General features: G+C 47.2%; 2 protein-coding genes across 5 annotated transcripts in view; one reads left to right on the top strand and one right to left on the bottom strand.

Annotated features, from left to right (window-relative positions):
- Positions 1 to 11,601, bottom strand: part of LCMT1 (leucine carboxyl methyltransferase 1) — a 272,789-nt gene extending 261,188 nt beyond the window's left edge. Inside the window, exon 1 of the mRNA XM_078786137.1 lies at positions 11,353 to 11,601. Within this exon, the coding sequence (XP_078642263.1) occupies positions 11,353 to 11,586 (234 nt within the window). The 5' untranslated portion in view covers positions 11,587 to 11,601. The remainder of the gene's footprint in view (positions 1 to 11,352) is intronic.
- Positions 1 to 22,103, top strand: part of LOC137433778 (rho GTPase-activating protein 44) — a 171,131-nt gene that overhangs the window by 134,232 nt on the left and 14,796 nt on the right. For all 4 annotated transcript variants that reach the window (XM_068126089.2, XM_068126090.2, XM_068126088.2 and 1 more), the window contains 2 exons: positions 3,623 to 3,717; positions 5,770 to 5,929. In XM_068126089.2, the coding sequence (XP_067982190.1) occupies positions 3,623 to 3,717; positions 5,770 to 5,929 (255 nt within the window). The remainder of the gene's footprint in view (positions 1 to 3,622; positions 3,718 to 5,769; positions 5,930 to 22,103) is intronic.

Raw genomic sequence — 22,103 nt, 5'->3', positions numbered from 1 at the left:
GGCAGTTCCTGATTGGTTCGTGTTGGGGAACGCCTTCTCGCTGCCGACGTGACGTAAATTCGCGCACGCGCACTGGTGATTGGTGCTGAGGAAGCGCCTCTAGCGAATGACTTCCAGCCAGTGTAACGCTAATTCCTGTCACAGGAATTCTGAGATCATATAAGTGGGCGTGGCAGTTCCTGATTGGTTCGTGTTGGGGAACGCCTTCTCGCTGCCGACGTGACGTAAATTCGCGCACGCGCACTGGTGAAGCTTACTCGATCTTACTCAATCCCATATTACATGTACTTTCATTGCATACAAATTATACTTCCTCCTAGAAATTCCATGCCCGAACCTCAGCGCAATCCAAGAGGATTCACTTGTTTTGTTTCAGTCCAATCAAAGTGGGTAGTTAACCATGCAAACCATCTTTGATTAATGAACGGTACTTGTTAGCCCGTTCTCCCGACGGGGTTTTGCGTGCGTGTGCGTGTGAGTGTGCGTGCACACACGTGTTTAAGAATTTGCAGGTCACTTATTTGGTTCGACTTATTTAGTCCCTGGTGTTGGGCTAGCGGCTAGGGTGCCGGCTTAGGATCCTAGGATCCTCGGTTCGAATCCCGGTCAATCGCTGAATTAACGCCAGGGGGGTTGACTCAGCCTGTCATCCTTCCGAGGTCGGCAAATTGAGTACCAGTTCACTGGTAATTCCCTGCTTGTCGTTAAAGGCGGCAAAAAGGGTTGGCGTCAGGAAGGGCATCCGGCCGTAAAACATTGCTTCAAAAAGGGGACCGAAAAACAACAACAACCACAGTTCCCGAAAAAGGCCAACCCCCGCTTGCGGGGAAAAAATGGCCTCTAAAGGTGTTTTTTTTTTTGGTTGTTTTTTTTTGGTTCGACAATCAAAACCTAGAAGGTAATTATTTTTTTGTTTATTTATTTTATATTAATTTTTTTTATATCAAAAGGTCAATGGCCAAGGCTGCATAAAATCATCAGTTTTCTTGAGATTGCCTTGAAATTTGAGCAGGGTTTTCTTATTGGTTTAGTGAAGCCCATTGATTTTGAGGTCAAAAGGTTAAGGTCGCCTAACATCATTGATTTTTTTTTTTTTTTTTCATTAGCTGTTTTCGTATTTTTATTTCCTGTATACTAAGTTGAGGCTCGTATAAGAGAAAATACATATAACGTATCATAAAGGGAGCGGGAGACAAGAGGGGGTGAGAGAGGGAAGCGCAACAACAGTAGGGAACAGGGACATTGGGAGATCTGTGGAAGAGAGAAGGCTGGGGCGGGGTACAAGAGATAAACAAGATGGACATGACCATAAATTTCAGGAAAGAAAACAGGGAATTTGAAGGAGGTGCATTTGGGGTGTATTAACGGGGATAGAAAAGTTCAAGGTTTTGGAAGGTGGAAGATAAGAGATGGTGGTGAACAGCTGTTTTGAAGCCATGGAGGGGAGAGTGGGATTGAAGAGAGTGAGGGAGTTTGTTCCAGAGGCAGGAAAAAAGAGGAATGAAAGGGTTAAGGTGAGCAGAGTCTTGATTTTGGAAGTTTCACTAGAAGAAGGTTGCTGGCAGATCTTGTGCGTCCTGAAGGAATATTGGGGTGATGGAGGAAGGGACAGAGCACAGACAGAGCAGTGGGAGCTAAGCTGGAGGGGAGTCGGTAAAAAGACAGACCACCAACCTGCCTGCGGTGAAAGCGTGAGAGACCCTCAGAATCAGCTTCTTCACGGGAAATACCAATGATTCTAAAAGCTTTGGTTCCGACAGCGTGAAGCCGAGCTAGGCATGAGGCAGGAGCACCGGCCCAGATGGGCGAGCAGTATTCCATTAAGCTTTGTATGTGGTGAGGAGCTCAGGTGTGCCAAGGAAGGACTTCGCACGACGGAGGATGCCCAGTCGGTGCCTGGCTTTGCAGGCCAGCCTGGAAATGTGGTTTTCCTAGGAAAGATCATGGCAAATCGTGAGACCCAAAAGCTTGAGTGACAGAACTTCTTCGAGAGGATTGTTGACAAAGTAGATGTGAATGTTGTCCAGTCGGTCTTTTCGGAGAGACATTGTGAGAGTGAGATTTGTCAGGATTGAAAGACATGTTCCACTTGTTTGCCCAGTCTGATTTTGTCCAGGTCTGCAGAGAGTGAGGAGGCTGCAGACTGCCGATCTGAAGGTTGAGTTATGGATCGGCAGAGAGTTGAGTCATCAGCAAAGAGATAGAGAGGATTTTCCAGAGAGTCGGAGAGATTATTCATGAAGATTAGAAAAAGCGCAGGGCCCAGAACACTGCCTTGAGGAACTCCAGTCTGAACAGGAAGGGGATGAAAAAATTCCATTGAGAGCCACACGTTGACTACAACAGGAGAGGAAATCCACAAGCCATGAGTGGAGATTGCATTGGATACCAGAAGAGGAGAGTTTGTTGAGCAATGCAGGGTGCCAGACCGACGAGGGTTGGGTGCACAAGGTTTGGAAGCAAACAGAATTAAGGCAATCGGCCTTCTCACGAGCGGAGTCGGCTGTGGTGCCATTTGAAGTGTGAGAGAGAATGGGGAGTGAGCATACTATAGAGACAGACTTAAGGTGCCACCAGGTTTTCGAGGAGGGAGACAGGTTTGGGAGTTCATTCTTGAGGGTGAACAGATGTTGTGTTCTGGCTTTCCTGAGACTGAAAACAAACTTGTTCTGGGCTTTTCGGAGTAATTTGAGATTGCCTTCGGTCGGATTTGCCTTCCAGGAAGAGAAGGCAAATTGTTTGAAGGCAACTGCCTCACCACAGGATTCTGTGTATCATGGGTTAGAGGATGGGTATGGTGACTGCAGAAGAGATGGTATATATCTGCACATAAGGGAAAGCAAGGTACTGTTGAAGGATTCCAAGACGGTATTTATATCAAGAGAGTTGGAAATTATGGATCAGTCTTGACATAAGAGGGCAGCATGCAAACCCTGCCATTCAGCTTGCGTGAACTGCTGGACTGTAGGGTGCTGAGGCAGCTTTCTGACCAAAGCCAGGTATGTTAACTCCACAAGCACATGATCAGATTTACCTGTTGGTGCAGAAGAGGAACAGGAACCATTAGTAGGAAGATTTGTCATGTTCCTTCATTTCATCCATTGGGATACATCCCTCTACTCTTGTGTGAATTACAAGAATATTACTAGGGGAAAACAAACATATTAAATGGGATTTGAACCTGTGATGTCAGCATTATGAGCTCTGTGCTTGGAGAGGAACAACAAAAATCCTTATATTAACCCAGGTTGTATATGCTGCCATTTCAAAAGTGATGGATTCGATTGTTGTAAATCAAATCCAGGATATAAGGCGTGGTCTCATCGAGTACAAGCTATAAGGAGCAATCTATGCGAAAGTATAACCATCAAGAACTTGTACAAGTTGAGAAAATCGTGCATAACGTTAAAATGAAACATCGAGGCCAAGTTCAAAATCTCCATAGAGATTGTTATTTCTTTCCTTTGTTTTGGATCGAGTCAGAATCTACTATCTCGAGAACAAAAACTCGACCACATTCATTTTCCTAGAGGCTGAGCATTCCTTGGATTAAGGTGGGATTGTTAACCCCCTCTCACCCTCACCAACTTTCTTGTTTCTTCTCAACCAACGCCCTCCACAGTAGGACAATGACAGACATGATTACGACTGTTTCTCTACATACAGCCGGCATAATTGAGCCTATCATTCAATATGCCGATACATTCTTCCCTGAAGGTCAGTACATCGTGCCATTCCTGTGTTTGTTTGACCATTTCTTTAACTGTTTGGCCCAAATGGTGAAGTTTTAGCTGTTGAATTAACCGCCCTGTTTATATGCTTTGATTTTATGTAAATGACTGTGTTCGGAATTTTAATATGGTGCTTTTTTGTATACAAAGTCGAGGCTCGTGTAAGAGCTAACACATAAAACACCTAAAAACAGAAACACACGTACAACATGAAATAAAAGGATCAGGAGACAAGAGGGGGAGAGAGAGGGAAACAACAGTAGATAACAGGAACATCGGGAGATCTGTGGAAGGGAGAGGGCTGGAGGCCAGGATTATTGGATAAACAAGATGGACACTACAAAGGATTTCAGGAAAGAAAATTGAATTTGGAAAATGTGGATTTGGGGTGTATTCATGGGGAAAGAAAAACTCAAGGTTTTGGATGGGGAAGGATAGGATATGGTGGGGAACAGCTGTTTTGAAGACTTGGATGGAGGAGTGAGATTGAATCTCTTCAATGAGCGAGTGGAAGTTTGTTCCAGAGGTGGGGAAAAAGAGGAATGAAAGAGTGAAGATGAGCAGAGAGTCTTGATTTTGCCAGTTTCATCAGAAGGTGATTGCTGGCAGATCCTGTGCGTCCTGCAGGAATATTTGGGGGACGGAGCACAGACAGAGCAGGAGTTGCTCGGCCGGAGAGGAGTGGGTAGAAGATAAAGACCACCAACCTGCCTGCGGTGAGAGAGTGAGAGGCCCTCAGAGTCAGCATCATCGCAGGAGATTCCAATTATTCTGAAAGCCTTGGTTTCTACAGCGTGAAGCCGAGCTTGGTATGAGGGAGGAGCACCAACCCAGAAGGGAGAGCAGTATTCCATCAAGCTGCAGATGAAAGCTTTGTATGTGGTGAGGAGCTCAGAAGTGCCCAGAAACGACTTTGCATGACGGAGGATGCCCAGTCGGCGACTGGCTTTGGAGGCCAGCTTGGAAATGTGGTTTCCCAGGAAAGATCATGGCAGACAGTGAGACCCAAAAGCTTGAGTAACAGAACTTCTTCAAGAGGATTGTTGAGAAAGTGGATGGGGGGGTTGTCCAGTCGGTCTTTTCGGAGAGACATAGTGACAGTGTGAGATTTGTCAGGATTGAAAGACATGTTCCACTTGTTTGACCAGTTTGTGATATTGTCCAGGTCTGCAGACAGTGAAAAGGATGCTGCCTGCCGATCTGAGGGATGAGGAATGAAGAGGAAGAATTTGATATCAGAAGCGATGATTGATTCCATGACCTTGCTCATTATTGGGAGCAGGCTGATTGGTCTGTAGTTGCAAGGATCGGTTTTTTCACCTTTTTTGTGTAAATCGGTAATGTTGGCTGATTTCCAAGCTGATGGCAGATGACCTTGATTAAGAGAGAGGGTGAAGAGAACAGAGAAGGTGTGCTCCATCCCCCAAATACTCCTACAGGTCGCACAAGATCTGCCAGCAACCCTTTTCTGGTGAAACTGCCAAAATCAAGATACTCTACTCACCTTCACTCTTTCATTCCTCTTTTTTTCCGCCTCTGGAACGAACTCTTCAATCCCACTCCTCCCTCCACGTCTTAAAAACAGCTGTTCACCACCATCTCTTATCTTCTCGCATCCAAAACCCTGATCTTTTCTACCCCCGTTAGTCCACCCCAAATCCACCTTTTCCAAATCCCGTTTTCTTTCCTGAAATCCCCTGTCGTGTCCATCTTGTTCATCCCGTGTAACCCGCCCCAGTCCTCTCCCTTCCACAGATCTCCCGATGTCCCTGCTCTATACTGGTGTTTTTTCACTCTCTCGCTCTCCTCCCCCCTTTATTGTATGTTCTATGTGTTAGCTCTTACATGAGCCTCGACTTGGTATCCAAAATAAATAAATATATGAAATGTATTTTGATTCAAAATAAACAATGCTTTTGGAGGGAATGTGTAATAATTTGGTTCATCCACTCATTAAACCTGTGCTTGCTTTATGAAAAGGTAAATGCATTTCACATCTCCATTTTATTCTCATACCTTATTCCTCCACTACCTCTAGAGGTTGAGTTCATAATGCCAGATACCGACGGTGAAAATGAGAGTCCGACAAACAATCACAATGCAAACTACGAGCCTCCCAACTCCCCGGATGCTGAGCAGGACACGCGTCCACACAGCATCGCCACAGATAACATCTCCATGGACTTCCAGCAAGATGGGTACGTGTCCCATCCACCTCCTCCTTACTGTGCTTGTCATAATTAATGTGAGTGGGCAGTTTCTACCTCTCTGGCATCAAGGCTAAGAAATAGAAAGTAACCACCTTATTGTCCCCCGTCGCACCATGGAGCGAAAGAGGGACTATGGTGTTCCCCTGCGGGCGTGTGTGCGTGCGTACGTGCGTGCGTGCGTACGTGCGTGCGTACGTGCGTGCGTAAGCGAAGGACCGAATTCTAATTTGGTGCGTGGGTGCAACCCACGTCAAAATCCAAGATGGCCACCGCCATGTATGTCTGAAACTTGTGAGATGAATATCTTGAAAAATAAGCGAAGTACCAACTTCTAATTTGGTGTGTAGGTGTATCTCGGCATAAGGAAGAACGCTATTGAAAATTGGGTCGCCACGTCAAAATCCACAATGGCCGCCGCCATATATATGTCTGAACCTTGTGAGCGAAATATCTTGAAAAACAAGCGTTACGCCTAGGTCCCCCGCCGGTGAAGTGATGAGTTGACAAAGTGGAAGACGCAAGGTGGCCATCTTGGATTTTGACGTGGCGACCCAATTTTAAACAGCGTCCTTCCTTGTGCCTAGATACACCCACACACCAGATTAGAAGTTGGTACTTCGCTTATTTTTCAAGATATTCCGCTCACAAGGTTCAGACATACATGGCGGTGGCCATCTTAGATTTTGACGTGGCGACCCAATTTTCAATAGTGTTCTCCCTTATGCGTAGATACACCCACACACCAGATTAGAAGTTAGTAGTTCGTTTAGTTTTCAAGGTGAAGCAGATCAGATTTCATTTCCCTGCCAAAGAAACGAGAGCTTTTCCATTAAAGAGTTGTTGAAATTATATCATAAATAATTAGTTTATCTGGCACTTTTATATCTATGTTTTGCTATTGCAGACTTGTAGTCATCATTCATCTTGATTACGATGAACATTTACTAACTCCTTTGTGTAAGTAACGCATCATGTTGGTTTTCGGCCGGTAGGATAGTTTAGCAGACGCACACTCGCCTTTGAGCCGTCTAACCCGGGTTTGAATCCTGACTTAGTTATAAAGTCTCATCCGGGTGTTTCACAGGCAGGGGGAAGCATCGATGTGTGTGCCATCCCTGGGATCGCCATTAAGCCGGATGTACTGTCTGCCGGTATTATTTGGTGGACGTTAAGAATCCCATGCTGTCCTTCGTAAAGAAATAGGCGAGTTATCCTGAACAAATTAAAATTTTCTTCCCGATTGACTTCCGGCAAAGCAACAGCCATGCTCTGTAACAGAGTAAGGTATATCTCCTCACCTCGTGATGGTTTACATCCCGTTGTTTGTATTATCACAATCGATGTTGTAGTATGTTATGTCCACAAGTAGTTGACTGATATATTTAATTCAACATTCGTTTGCAGCCACTGTGTAGGTGTTGCCGTGAGAGCGATCAATGGCGATCTCGCATCTCTCTGTATGTTGCTGTGACTTTGACGTTGCTCGGACAAATAGGATACTAAGATGTGTACGAACAAGCACGAGTCGCAACGCGTGGATAGCACTTCATCGTCCTGCAATGCGTTGTCTGTTGTTCATGTCTGTGCTTTATTTTATTTTGACGAGGCCTCTTATGTTCTGACGGAACCTGCGTAAGAAATCCACCGGCAAAGCTGGAACTCGTCCTCGATAAACAAAAGCTTGCTTTCGTTCCAGATAAAGTTTGCAACTTTTGTTTTATTCAGCAGTGGTGTAAACAAAGCTATACAAAGTGTTTGTTAAGTGTTTCTATAAGGCTTTATTGGGGTAAAATATCATGTATGAAGTCGAGATGGCAAAAAGCCCCCCTCTCTCTTCTCTTCTCCCCCAATAACATTTCTAAGTTTTCTTCTCTCTTTCCGACATGCCAGCCTGAGGAAAATCCAAAGGTATTCTGTCTGAATTCTTCCATTTTCATCTCTGTCATTTTAAAAGCCATTTTTATTGTCTATTGCTTTTATATATCCCCTTTTTTTCCTTCTCCTTGTGTGCCATTGTATATTTGTCAAAATGAATTGTTTTCTGCAAAGGTACCTGCTCGTAGGACGTAGGTGTCTGCAAATGTACCTGCTCATGGGTATCAAAGCTCATAGAAAGTGAAATACCAGGTGGAACACAAAATGGGATGATTATAAAACTAGAGGAAAATACCATGCAGAGACACCATACCATGGAGGAGTCCCATGTGAAAGGGGGAACAGGGCCTCACTAGATGTAGGACACCGCTCAAAGATGCAAGTGTAAGAGACCATGAGATGATGGTGGGCAGAATTCTTGAAATCCTAGAAGGAAGAGCTCAGGTTGATAGGCTGGGGAAGATTTCACAAGTGGTAGAAAGGGCGGAGAGGGTGAGATAAATCAAGAGGTGAGGATCAACTTTAGACTTGGGGAAAGGAAGCTAGGAAAGAGTTTATGGTAGAATCTGTGAAAATTGGAGGAGTAGAAGTTTGGCAGAGACGTGAGAGGGCAGGAAGGGCAACACCAGAATCGATCCGGTAAAATATAGCAAGGTGACCAATCTGCTGGTGGTGAGCAAGAAGCATACCCTGAGACGACTTGGCCTCCTGTCGGAAATGTTAGACACGGAGAGTCTTAGATTTCACAGCCTCGGGGGTGGCAAGATGACAAGCAGCAGCTTGAGTCCACAGGGGCGGCCATATTTCATGACGCGTTGGATGAAGATCTTGCATACTGTTGGACAGTACATTGCGAATTGCAGAGGATGAACTTAATCTTGCGGGTGAGAGGGAATCTTGGAGATATGATCTGCCCAAGATAGGTTCGATATTACAGTGTAAGGTCCAAGAGTTTCAGAGAGCTTATCTTTCCCGAAGGCTAACCATAAAAATGAGTTATGGGATTTGCTATCCGGTCTTTATGGAAGATTAAAGTGACAATATGAGGTGTTATTACATTAAAATCTATTAATGGGAGGCGACCAGTTAGTTATTTTTTAAAGATTGGCAAAGAGGAATGTTACTGCACCCTGCCTGACCTTGGCCTAAGGACCCTATCCTGCACAGCATGGAGTCATCTCCAAAGTGATACAATTAATTTGCCATTAATTGAGAGGTCTTTGATGTTTATCAATGGCAAATTGGTCCTAGAACACTCCATGTAGGCTACCTGCAAGCGTACGGGAAATGTGATAGTATGCAGTTGAGGAGAGCCCTGGATACCTTTATCGGACAGTTTGGAAACCGGGTTGGGGTGTCAGACAGAAATGAATGTGGGACATGTCCGGTGCTATGGCCCTGACGATTATTTTTAAGATTTGAGGAATCCATCGATTGTTCACAATGAAGAAGTATATCCGAGATGGAAGCGAAACTGATGATCAGAAATCAGGGAGTTGGAGAAGAGATGTATCATTTAAGGTTTGTTCCAATAACACTGGACAATTTAAAAAAAACTTTCCGTCTGCTACTGAGATGAATATAGGTGGCCTTCATAAACCTGAGCATGCCGATGCCAAATCTGAAGTCTGAATTGAGTCAGTACGTCAGGACTTTTAGTTACAGAAAAATGACATTTTTCAGGCATTGTTTATTTAAAAATCAAGCACATTGCACAATATATTGTTACGGTCCGCGGTGAAGGATGTTGTTTGCCGAGCGGAGGCGCCGCGGCCGAACAGTTTTTTCCCGACTAAACCCGATTCACCCAGACGTTGGCCGTATCGCGCCACAGCTACTCAATATGGAAAAGACTAAGACGACGAATGCAAAGAGGAGGAAGAAGAAGACGTACAGAAGAGTAACGGGGTTATTATTATTTACACACACATAAGCAAAAAGAGCAGTCACGGGTATTTACAGCGGACATGAAAAAAACAGGTAACACAGTGCAAATTACTAGCTTATACAGACTTAATTACCTACCCAGGACAGAACAAACAAAGACGACTCACACGGGGAATGATGATAGGAATTGGCTGGAAGGAGAGGAAAGTCCAATTGGTTCGGCAGCACGAATCGGCGCGTTGGGCAGCCGCCGTTCCTCCGCGGCCCTGCTCCAAACCGCCGTCCAGGCCCCAAATGGCTGGCGAGCGTTGTGGCTGCTGGGGACGCTGCTGCTGCTGCTGCTGCTGTAGACGCTGCCGCTGGCGAGCAAGGTGACGAATAGCAGGCTTTTGCGCTTCCCTGGATTACCTCTGCTTTTGGACCTCACAACTCAGCTCTTGTCATAGCTCATCTCAGATCTCAGCTCATCTCTCGTAAAAGCTCCTCTCCTTTCTCAGCCCATCTCATGTCCCTCTCGGGAACGTTCTGCGGCGGGTTATCTAGGCCCCGCCCCTCAACCTTTGCGAACCTCCTTGATGTTTCTCGCCACACCCTCTCCAAGTCCAACCCCTTGTTCGTGGTTGGTTGAGTGGGGCTGACTCACTCCTCCCCTCTCTGACGAGGTGGGGACCCGCCTTTCTTCCCCAACCCTGCCTCGTGGTCAATGGCGGCAATTGGAGGGGACGTAATTGGCAATCGAGGCTTGGCAATGACGAAAGGGGGAAATGGAGGTTTTGGGGAATGGGAATGAAGGGAATCTATCTCTTTTACCTGGTGCAATGGAGTGTCATTCTAATGGAAGACAAGGCCTTCCTCTAAAACACATAATAAGATATAAGCTACTGAACAAGGGTTTTATCGTGTCCTGCAATGTGGTGTTTCATGGAATTAACTACCGGGACGCCCTTTTTACCTTTACACAACTCTGGAGGCAGGAGGGGCCATACTCAAACAATGTTACACAACAATTTACCACAATACAACACACACAATCAAAAAAAATTGCAATCCTCATATCCGCAACACTGCACCCTCCTCCTCTTAGACACGTCCCGGGCCTATAACTTTAATTTAGTGTGACACGTAGGTGTAGTTCCCTCTACTTTTAACCTGACCCTGAGTGCGACAGTTTTAAAACATAGATAAATGTGTCCCGCCGCTCCATTGCACCCTGCCTAACAGACACGCCCACAGTTAACCGAATTGCGGAATGGTCTTCAAACTATACACTGATGGTGGGGAGCATTATTTACAATTGACGCTACTTTTATTTACAAAACTAACCCAGGACCTGTGATTGTTCTTTCTGGGGGGGAGACAGTCTGCTCTGCATCAATGCACCATGAAAGCACCCAAAACGCACCAACACACCCTCCAGCACCAATCGGTGCAGTCACCACAGTTCATCAATGTTCAATAATAAAAATAACCAAACAACCCCTAACCCTGCAGGTGACCTCTTGCTCTTCGGCTCCCTCTGCTGGCTATTATTATTTCTTCCAGATGTTGTCTTTTTCCTTTGCTGGCGGCCTATTTGCAATAAAATGCAACTAACGTGTCTGTTTTTATTTTATTTATGGCTCACAGGGGGCCGACTACGTGTGGTTCACCTGTGGGGCATCGGTGCCCTGTGGCCAAGGTCCGCCAGCAAGATTTCGGGCCTTCATGGCCGGTTCCAGCAGAGGGGCCATGCCCCAACCCATGGGGTCCATAAGTGGTGCTCGGCCACAGACATGTGGTCCATAATGTGGTGCATCGATGCAGACAGCTGGTTCTGGGAGTTCCGGGCGCACAATGGCGGACTCACGCACGCTCCCCTCGGCGCCCAATGGCGCACAGGTCATGTGGGAGACAAAAGGGGGGAAGACAGATGAGCGAGGGGTAAGGTCACAAGGGTACACATCAAACAAGGCAATGCAGGGTGAAGTGCGTACGGAGAGCGAAGTGAGAAAGCTCGTCCCTACCGTACGTCACCCCCCCTGTCACCTACACTACCCTTGCCCTTACCCCATATGTACAAAATCTACACCTTTACAAATTCGTCACTACTGTCACGTCTTCCCCATATTTCCCTTATACCAAATTCGTCTTCACAATCCCTCTACTTCAAAATTTGCCATCATCAATTCATCATCAATCCTCATAAGGAGGAAGAGATGGAACATCAAGCACAATGTCACACCCACGTCATGATGCGTCTCACATTCCAAACATCTGCATCAAAAATAATTAAACACATGGCATGGTGTGGAGGTACGTCATCTCAGGTGAGTGCATGCAGATGGTGCGAGGAGACTTCAATCCGAGCTATCCTCTAAATGACTTGAACACACTTTTACACTACCCGGGGTCTTTCCCTGCCAAACCATTGGCAATCTTACTCTATGTGGTTTTAAAAACCAAATTCCCATTGACCAAACTGTGGTGCTTCTCAATTTGGGGTCTCACTCCCCCGATTCAACTCCCGGTGCCCTTGCACAATTTCAGGACTAGGCCGTGTAGCTCTCCCAGCAGGTCTACCCACCTGCACACCTCCACCACTGCAGTTGCCACCCGAGCTTACCTAGCTCCTCACCCTAACCTATCTACTGGGGAAGGCCCCTCCTGGCTCTGTCACCCCTTGGTTACCCGGGTCACTGGGCTACCCGGGTCCGTCCTCCGGATCCTCGGGCCCCATCCACAACAACTCTACCGGCTCCCAGAGCCCACCTGCGGCCTCACCTGGCCGACATCCTCACAGTGGTGGAGTGCCCAAACCAACTACACACACTAACAGGCTACACGCCCAGCCATTTCCACAACACTAATGCACCCATCCAAATACCATTCTTCCACCATGCACCACAGATGCCAATATCCAACCACAATTTACCTATACCCTCTACCTAACACTTACACTACCCTCCCCGGGTATTCGTGATGGGGGTCCATCCTTCCCCCACTCACACCTTCGCACCATCCACTCCACTCCATAGTTTCCACCAATACTCACTCCACGACCATCCATTCCAATACTCCATATACTCCACACTCCATATACTCCACACTCCATATACTCCACACTCCATGTATCCACATTCCATGTATTTCACACAACCATTTATTCCATACATCTGTTGGTGCACACCTGTGCACTCACACCTGGTGCCACCTGCACCCTCCTCCTCTTCCTGGACCATTTGGTCAACACCACACGCAATCACCACTACTCCCTCATACACTGCTCCATCCACCTGTTCAGTTGCACACCTGTGCAATCACACCTGTTCCTCACACACTTTTCACAATACACTTCCAATCCTCAAACACACGGCATCATCTCATCTAACTACTCCCCTCTGAAACTCGCGCTTCCCAGTCGTCCCTTTAAACTATTGCGCTCCCTCGTCATTATCATCCACACTAATCTACCTGCGTCCCCAGCTACCTGTCCAATGTAGCTACCTGACCTTAACGTTACCTATTGTCATTTTCGCTAGATCCCTACACACGATATCCTAACCCTCCTTCGGCGAGCTTACACTGCCATAAACCCCATAAAACTAGTGCTCCTTTGCCCCCGCTGTGAGGGATGACAGAGTTGCCATCCCACCACATCGGGGACGTTCCACTACCAATTTTGCTCTCCAAATTCCAACCAATCAAAAATTTTCCAATTACTGCCAATTCTACTCACTATTCTAAATTTCGTATCAAATCACTATCACTATCACCATCATCACAATCCACTTACTAATGCCTCTCGGTGCGCCAATTCACTCCTCCAGCCCGGATTCGCACGGCCGAGCAATGAATGCGGGTTGCTTGGTGCCGGCGGTTGGATATGTCTGACACTCGGTGAAGGGAAGGACGCTTACACGGGCCGAGATCCCACGCACCACCTCGGCACGGAGCCATCCCATGGCCCGATCTCGACCTGCCGGAACGCCTCAAAAAAAAGGGGTCGCCATGACGACCCTTCCTATCGGGCTGCCCGCTCCACCTAGTGGAGCACGGACGCGGCCGTTCCAAACGCGGCCCAGCGTGGATCACGTACGGCAGTCCTTTCGAACCCGCCGTGGTTCGGATCCCCACTGGTCCTCGCGGCACATGAAGCTGCCCGACGCGCACCGAGGGCCCGATTCGGCTAAATGTCGTTCTAACCGCTACCCCGGTTACCGTCGATGCCTCACCTGCATGCTTACACGCATACGCTACCCCTTTCACCCTCACTGAGCTCGATGCTCCAACGCCGCCTGTACACCCCGCATACTTCGTTATTGCACTCGTTCTTTCGCTCACAGACTTGGTCACACACCTGACCACCGAACACCTTGGCACACACTCGTCGTTCGCACACCTCACCAACACACCTCTTCGTGCCCCCTCCTCGGTCACCTCCTCCGTGACAATCACAGGTGTGCTCTCACTCGCACACCCAACCACGTGCCTCACTACCAACTCAAGTGTGCATTCCCACACACGCTCTACCATTCCAGGTGTGCATCCTTCCATTCCAGGTGTACATCCTCTCTCACCTGTCACAACCAACTCACGCTCCGTGTCACTCTCACTACTTTCACCACCACTCTCGACAGCGCACTCTTTCCTCATGCACCTGTCCGTTACACACCTTTCTCGCGCACACTCTTGCGCACACTCTCCCGTTACTTCCTCCGTAACACTCACCACAGGCGTGCATCCTCCCTTACTCTTGACAGCGCACTCTTTCCCCATGCACCCGTCCATTACACACCTTTCTCGCGCATCCTCTTGCGCACACTCTCCCGTTACTTCCTCCGTAACACTCACCACAGGTGTACACTTTCTTGTTACATCCTCTGTAACACTCCTCACTACGCGCTTCCATGTGCTCCCTCGCACACGCGCTACGACCGACTCACTCTCGACAGCACACTCACTCCTTGGCGCGCACTTTTTCCTCACACACCCCAGAGTCGGACATTCTCGCACACCTCCTCCTTCGCACACCGTACCTGTCGCACACTTCACCAACGGCCTCTCACGAACACCCGGATCCAAATCAACCCCCAAGCCGACTGAAGCTTTCCTCACATCATATACATTTCCACGTATATCGCCACTCACCTTGGCACCTCGTCTCTGCACCTCCTTCGCCACCTGCAAACTCTTTATTTGGTTAGTGAGCACCACATCACGATTTGAGCACCGACCTTGAACATATTCCATCACCTCCTCCTGTATTTCTCTCTTAGTTTCTGTCCGTCTCTTCTTAATTTCACTCACCTCGTCTTCCACTTCCTTTAATTTTTGCTTCACCTCTTTTATTTCCCGGTGCGTCTCCTCTATCTCGTCCTCTAAGGCTACCGTGACCGTCTCTATGTGCATCCTCACCTGCTGGTCCTTTGTCTCCATTACCTCTGTCACCTCGTCCAACCTCATTGTCAGTCCCTCATGTACCATCTGACATTGCCTCTGTGTCGCTATTGTCATTTTTAATTTCTTTTTGTGTCGCCTTTAACCCTCCTAGTACCGCAGTGTTCCTTTGAACCTGCTCCACTAACTCCGTCTGTCCCTCCGTCAGCTGTTCCACCTCCTCCGTCAGGTCCTCTATGCCCCCTTGTAACCTAGCCGTTCCATTTCTCACCTCTTTCTCTATACGCTTTGCACCTCGCTTTACCTCCTCGCGTACCCCCGAGACCTCCTCACTTACACCTCGTCGTATCTCCTCTTTCATCTCCTCCCTCTCTTTTGTAGATGCCACCCTCATCTGTCCCAATTCATCCCTCTGAGCATCCAGTTTGGTTTCTACCCCGATTTTCACCTCCTCTATCTGCTCTCCCATTTGTTTAATTTCTCGGGCGGATTGCTCCCCTATTTCCTGCAATTTGCCTTCCATCCTATTTTCTAACCCCATTAACCCCTTTCTCACCTCCTTTATCCCGTTGTCTAACCCCTCAAATTTGTCGTCTAACTTCCCAAATTTCTTGTCTAATCCCTTAAAATTATTGTCTAACCCCTCCCCGGTACCCCTCGCTTCGTCCCTCATTACCCCCAATTGCTCATTCTGAGCCTCCATCCGGTTCCCCATTTGTCCCATACTGCTTTTCAAACCTCTAATTTGGTCTCCCAATTGCTCACTATTCTTTTCCATAAGGGCCTTCATTTGCATCATAAAAAGGTTCAAATCCACCGGTGGCGCTGCTATGGTCACGGGCGCGGCAAATTTGGTGCCGCTACACCCACGTGCGCGAGGACGCCATTTTGCGCGCCTGAAACCTCGTGCGTGAGAACGCCATTTTGTGCGCCTGATACCCCCTCAACCTCATTGCCAATGTTCTCCTCCTCTCTTTCATCCACATACATTTCCCCGAGGTCCTGGGTCGATTCTACCCCGTCTATCTCTCCCACCGGCATCCCGTCGCCTTGACCAGCCATGGCGCGATTTCAAAATTCGGGTTTTATAAAACAAAAGCAATTTCGGTACTTTGTAATTTTGAGCGCGTTAAACGCTTCAGGTTCGAATCCGACACTTCTGACACCAATTGTTACGGTCCGCGGTTAAGGATGTTGTTTGCCGAGCGGAGGCGCCGCGGCCGAACAGTTTTTTCCCGACTAAACCCGATTCACCCAGACGTTGGCCGTATCGCGCCACAGCTACTCAATATGGAAAAGACTAAGACGACGAATGCAAAGAGGAAGAAGAAGAAGACGTACAGAAGAGTAACGGGGTTTATTATTATTTACACACACATAAGCAAAAAGAGCAGTCACGGGTATTTACAGCGGACATGAAAAAAACAGGTAACACAGTGCAAATTACTAGCTTATACAGACTTAATTACCTACCCAGGACAGAACAAACAAAGACGACTCACACGGGGAATGATGATAGGAATTGGCTGGAAGAGAGGAAAGTCCAATTGGTTCGGCAGCACGAATCGGCGCGTTGGGCAGCCGCCGTTCCTCCGCGGCCCTGCTCCAAACCGCCGTCCAGGCCCCAAATGGCTGGCGAGCGTTGTGGCTGCTGGGGACGCTGCTGCTGCTGCTGCTGTAGACGCTGCCGCTGGCGAGCAAGGTGACGAATAGCAGGCTTTTGCGCTTCCCTGGATGACCTCCGCTTTTGGACCTCACAACTCAGCTCTTGTCATAGCTCATCTCAGATCTCAGCTCATCTCTCGTAAAAGCTCCTCTCCTTTCTCAGCCCATCTCATGTCCCTCTCGGGAACGTCCCGCGGCGGGTTATCTAGGCCCCGCCCCTCAACCTTTGCGAACCTCCTTGATGTTTCTCGCCACACCCTCTCCAAGTCCAACCCCTTGTTCGTGGTTGGTTGAGTGGGGCTGACTCACTCCTCCCCTCTCTGACGAGGTGGGGACCCGCCTTTCTTCCCCAACCCTGCCTCGTGGTCAATGGCGGCAATTGGAGGGGACGTAATTGGCAATCGAGGCTTGGCAATGACGAAAGGGGGAAATGGAGGTTTTGGGGAATGGGAATGAAGGGAATCTATCTCTTTTACCTGGTGCAATGGAGTGTCATTCTAATGGAAGACAAGGCCTTACTCTAAAACACATAATAAGATATAAGCTACTGAACAAGGGTTTTATCGTGTCCTGCAATGTGGTGTTTCATGGAATTAACTACCGGACGCCCTTTTTACCTTTACACAACTCTGGAGGCAGGAGGGGCCATATTCAAACAATGTTACACAACAATTTACCACAATACAATACACACAATCAAAAAAAATTGCAATCCTCATATCCGCAACAATATTGTTACGGATACGGAACGACGGCTCTCCCGTTAGCAAGGGGGGGTTAACCCCTTGTCCGTTACCTGGCCGTCGCCGCTCCTGGCACTTGTAACGCTAACCCGCGGGATGGAACGGATCAGGGTTATGGGTCCAGGGTTTATCCCGAATACCTTTGTCCGTCCCTCCGCAGACTAGGGAGACAAGTACCGCTTGAACCCCGGTTTGGATGGTCTAGTTGCCGAGCGGTTTTTAGCAACCCGAAGTTCGAGTCATTATCCTTCACTAAACCCGATCCTGAACGTTGGCCGAATCGCGCCACGTACACTCAATATTGAAACCACTAAAGCGACCGAACGAGAATGAAGAAGAAGAAGAAGTACGGAGGAATAACAGGATTTATTAATTATTTGCACAAGCCAAAGCAAAAAGAGCAGTCAAGGTTATATACAGGGAAATGGAAGGAGCAGGAGACACAGTGAAATCATTAGCTTACCTATACAAGCTTAATTAATACCCCAGGACAACGTGAAAGACGGACGAACATTCACACTTACACGGGGAAATGCAGGCAGGAATGAATGGCTTGGAGATGGATGGCTTTGAGAGGCAAGGAAGGTTCAGCGGGGACTGGGCACGGTCGGGCCAGAAGGCACCGCCGTCAAGAAGCCGAGCCGCGGTCGTGCGAACTCCCGCGGTCCCAAACTGCGCGGGCGAAGTTCCTTTCTCCGCGCTGCTGCGTCGCGCGCTCCTTGCGTTGCCTCGGTCCGTATTTCCTGCAGCGCGGCACGTATCACGGCGGCTTGGACACACCTGCTCATCTCCAGCGCATCCCTTCTCTGGGCGTCTCCCGCGGGTTATATAAGCCCCACCCTTGAACCTTTGCGAACCTCCCCCAAGCATTCTCTCTCCGCCCTCTCAAGCCAAACCCCTCGTTCTGGGTTGGATGAGCGGGGCCGACTCACTCCTCCCCTCTATGACGAGGTGGAGACCCGCCTTTCTTCTTCCAACCGACCGCGTGCTCAACGGAGTCCATTTGCGGCGAAAACAATCCAAACCTGACACTTTGCAGATGGGACCTACTCTTATTTAATTCGGTGCAATGAAGAGTCAAACTATTGGGAAACACAGCCTTAAACTACATAGAATAAGGGACTAACTATTTAAAAGGATATATGGTGCCCTGCGTGTAGGTTTATGCAATTAACTAAGAGGACGAGCTTCGACCTTTCCTTACATTACGGAGGGTGACATTTCCACACCATAAAACCATAATTCTCACATGCTTTACACTTTCTCAAATTCGTTACAATATAAACACCTCCTATAATGTACAGTAACAGTTACATTGAACAACATAAACACATTGTATCAACTATAAAGTATACATTAACTGTTCAGAAATGCTTTAACCACTTGCTTTTACGCTTGTGATGAGCAGTGTTTTGTTTCTGAAGAAACCAACAATAGTCCCCCATCATGTTAGGGTTTAAACCCCCCTGATAGTGCATCTCCATTTTGCTGATATCTTGGTGAACCTCTCACTATGCTCATCACTTACATACATCACCAAGGTTGGCTCATGTTGGGGTTTAAACCCCCCTGATAGTGCGTCTCCATTTTGCTGATATCTTGGTGGAACCTCTCACTATGCTCATCACTTAGTCACGTGAAAAAGTAAGTACACCCCATGTAAAGTTTTGACTTTTTCAACATATTTCAACATACAGCTATTTGATCTTCATTTCAACAATATTGATAGATAAAGGTGATATAATAAAACAAATATCATGAAACATTTACATTTTGTACTCCATTGTATAATTTAAATAAACATAAATGCAAATTTTGCATGTGGAAAAAGTAAAAAGTAAGACCTTTGACTCATCTGTCCAGAGCACCCTTGGCTCTTACAGGTGGTATTGCCCCCTTTGGCAGAAACAACCTCAAGTAGGCGTTTCTTATAACTGTCTACCAGTCTCTGACATTGACTGGGAGAAATTTTTGCCCACTCCTCCATGCAGCATTCTTTCAGCTGTGCGATGTTTGAGGGGTTTCTTGCATGCACAGCTCGTTTCAAATCCACCCACAACATCTCGATGGGATTTCGATCCGGGCTTTGACTTGGCCATTCCAGAACCCTCCATTTCTTTATTTTCAGCCATTCCTTGGTGGATTTACTGGTATGTTTAGGGTCATTGTCATGTTGCAAGGTCCACCTTCGGTTGAGCTTCAACTTTCCGACAGATGGCCCCACGTTATCATCAAGCACCCTCTGGTACAATGAAGAATTCCTAGTGGATTCCATGATGGTGAGCTGCCCAGGCCCTGATGCAGCAAAGCTGCCCCAAACCATAATATTTCCTCCACCATGCTTTACAGTTGGTATCAGGTTCTTGTGGTCAAATGCTGTCTTTGGTTTTCGCCAAACATGTCTTCTGGTACTGTGGCCAAATAGCTCTACCTTTGACTCATCTGTCCAGGGCACATTGTTCCAGAAGTGCTGGTCTTTGCCTCGGTGTTCATTGGCAAACTTTAGTCTTCCCCTGATGTTCTTTCTGGACAGGAAAGGTTTCCTCCTGTCACACCTCCCATGTCGATCAAATTTGTGCAGCCTCTTTCTAATGGTAGACTCGTGCACTTTGACATCAACAGTGGCAAGAGCTACCTGTGGGTCCCGTGATGACATTCTGGGGTTCTTAGAGACTTCTTTCAGCATCTTGCGGTCTGCGCTCGGGCTGAACTTGCTGGGGCGGCCTGGCCTGAACATGTTGGCAGTTGTTTGGTATGTTGTCCACTTGTAGATGATCTGCCGGACAGTCGAATGATTGATTTCAAATTGTTTGGAGATCTTTTTAAATCCCTTCCCAGACTCGTAGGCATCTATAATCTTATTTCTGAAGGCCTCAGAGAGCTCTTTTGATCTCGGCATGGTGATGCCGCACACTTCAACGACAAAGAGCAAACAAGCTAAATGTCTGAGGTTTAAATAAGACAGGTTCCTCCAAGATCCTCTCTGACGATGGTCTAATCATTTGCACCTGAGCTGGTTCACCTGATTCTAATTTTACGTATTTGAAGTAGTGATAAATGAAGGGGTGGGTGTACTTACTTTTTCCACCTGCGAAATTTGCATTTATGCTTATTTAAATTATACAATGGACTACAAAATGTAAATGTTTCATGATATTTGTTATATTATATCACCTTTATCTATCAATATTGTTGAAATGAAAATCAAATAGCTGTATGTTGAAATATGTTGAAAAAGTCAAAACTTTACATGGGGTGTACTTACTTTTTCACGTGACTGTACATACATCACCAAGGTTGGCTCATGTTGGGGTTTAAACCCCCCTGATAGTGCGTCTCCATTTTGCTGATATCTTGGTGGAACCTTTCACTATGCTCATCAGTCATCACTTACATACATCATAAAGGTTGGCTGGGAAGAAGTCCAAGTGTGAATGAAGAAAATGCAACTTCAGCGACATATGGCAACCCATTTCATCAAAGGCCTTTATCATATCTTGAACCAACTCGGCAACGTGGGCTGCTCTGTGGTTCTCCTGGAAATTGTGGACTACCAGTTTGAAAGCCTCGGATGCAGCCAGCTCCAGTGGGTTAAGCTTTGACTGGAAGATTGGGATGCGACGGTTCAACAACGCTATACAGAAGCGTTTTTTAAAAAAAAATAACAATAAATACAACGTGCGGGGAGGTGAAATTCACTGCACATGATGTGCAACACGCGGAGCAAAACGAGTGTTCGTTTACGTCCGTATGATGTCTAATGAATAAATAAATAAAGATGTAAGTACACCTGGCACTAGGCCGAGGCGTCAGACTTTGGCATGCTCACGAGACTGTATCGTCGAATAAACTGTTCCAACCCGTCATTTTTGGCGGGCTGTTATACTCGTTAAAATACGTGACATTGTATTTCCAATTTTTTCGGGAACAAAAATTTCTTATGTGTTGTGTTGATTCTGATTTCAGATTCAAAATAAGCATACTCGAATTCCTCCAAGTCTAAGACATGTACTTTTACCTCAGTAGCAAATTTGTTGTTGTCCAGTGTAATCAATTCCTTTACCCTGCTTATGGAGGGGGTGAAAGTTCGCTCATGGTTTATGGTAGAGGGTGAGTTTTGATATTGATCTGATGGATTGCAGTACTAATGGTGGTTTTCCATGCTGCAGGCAGTGAAGAGGGTAAAAGTTTGTTTTTTATGTCTCCCTAGCTGAAGGTGCCGGAAACATTGTTTTCGGGTTGTGTGTGTACTTGTGTGTGTCCGTGTGTGTGTGTCTGTCCGTGCATGTGTGTGTGTGTCTGTCCGTGCATGTGTGTGTGTGTCTGTCGGTGCGTGTGTGTGTGTCTGTCAGTGCGTGTGTGTGTCTGTTGGTGCGTGTGTGTGTCTGTCTGTGTGTGTGTCTGTCGGTGCATGTGTGTCTGGCTGTCAGTGTGTGTGTGTGTGTGTCTGTCCGTGCGTGTCTGTGTGTGTGCTGGTGCGTGTGTGTCTGTCGGTGCGTGTGTGTCTGTCGGTGCGTGTGTGTATGTCTGTCGGTGCGTGTGTGTCTGTCGGTGCGTGTGTGTGTGTCTATCGGTGCGTGTGTGTGTCAGTCGGTGTGTGTGTGTGTGTGTCGGTG

Source organism: Myxine glutinosa, chromosome 10 (assembly GCF_964187855.1).
Source record: "Myxine glutinosa chromosome 10, kmMyxGlut1.1, whole genome shotgun sequence".
NCBI classification, from domain to species: Eukaryota; Metazoa; Chordata; class Myxini; order Myxiniformes; family Myxinidae; genus Myxine; species Myxine glutinosa.
Note: the sequence above shows the minus strand (reverse complement) of the source record. Positions and strands in the feature narration are given on the sequence as shown.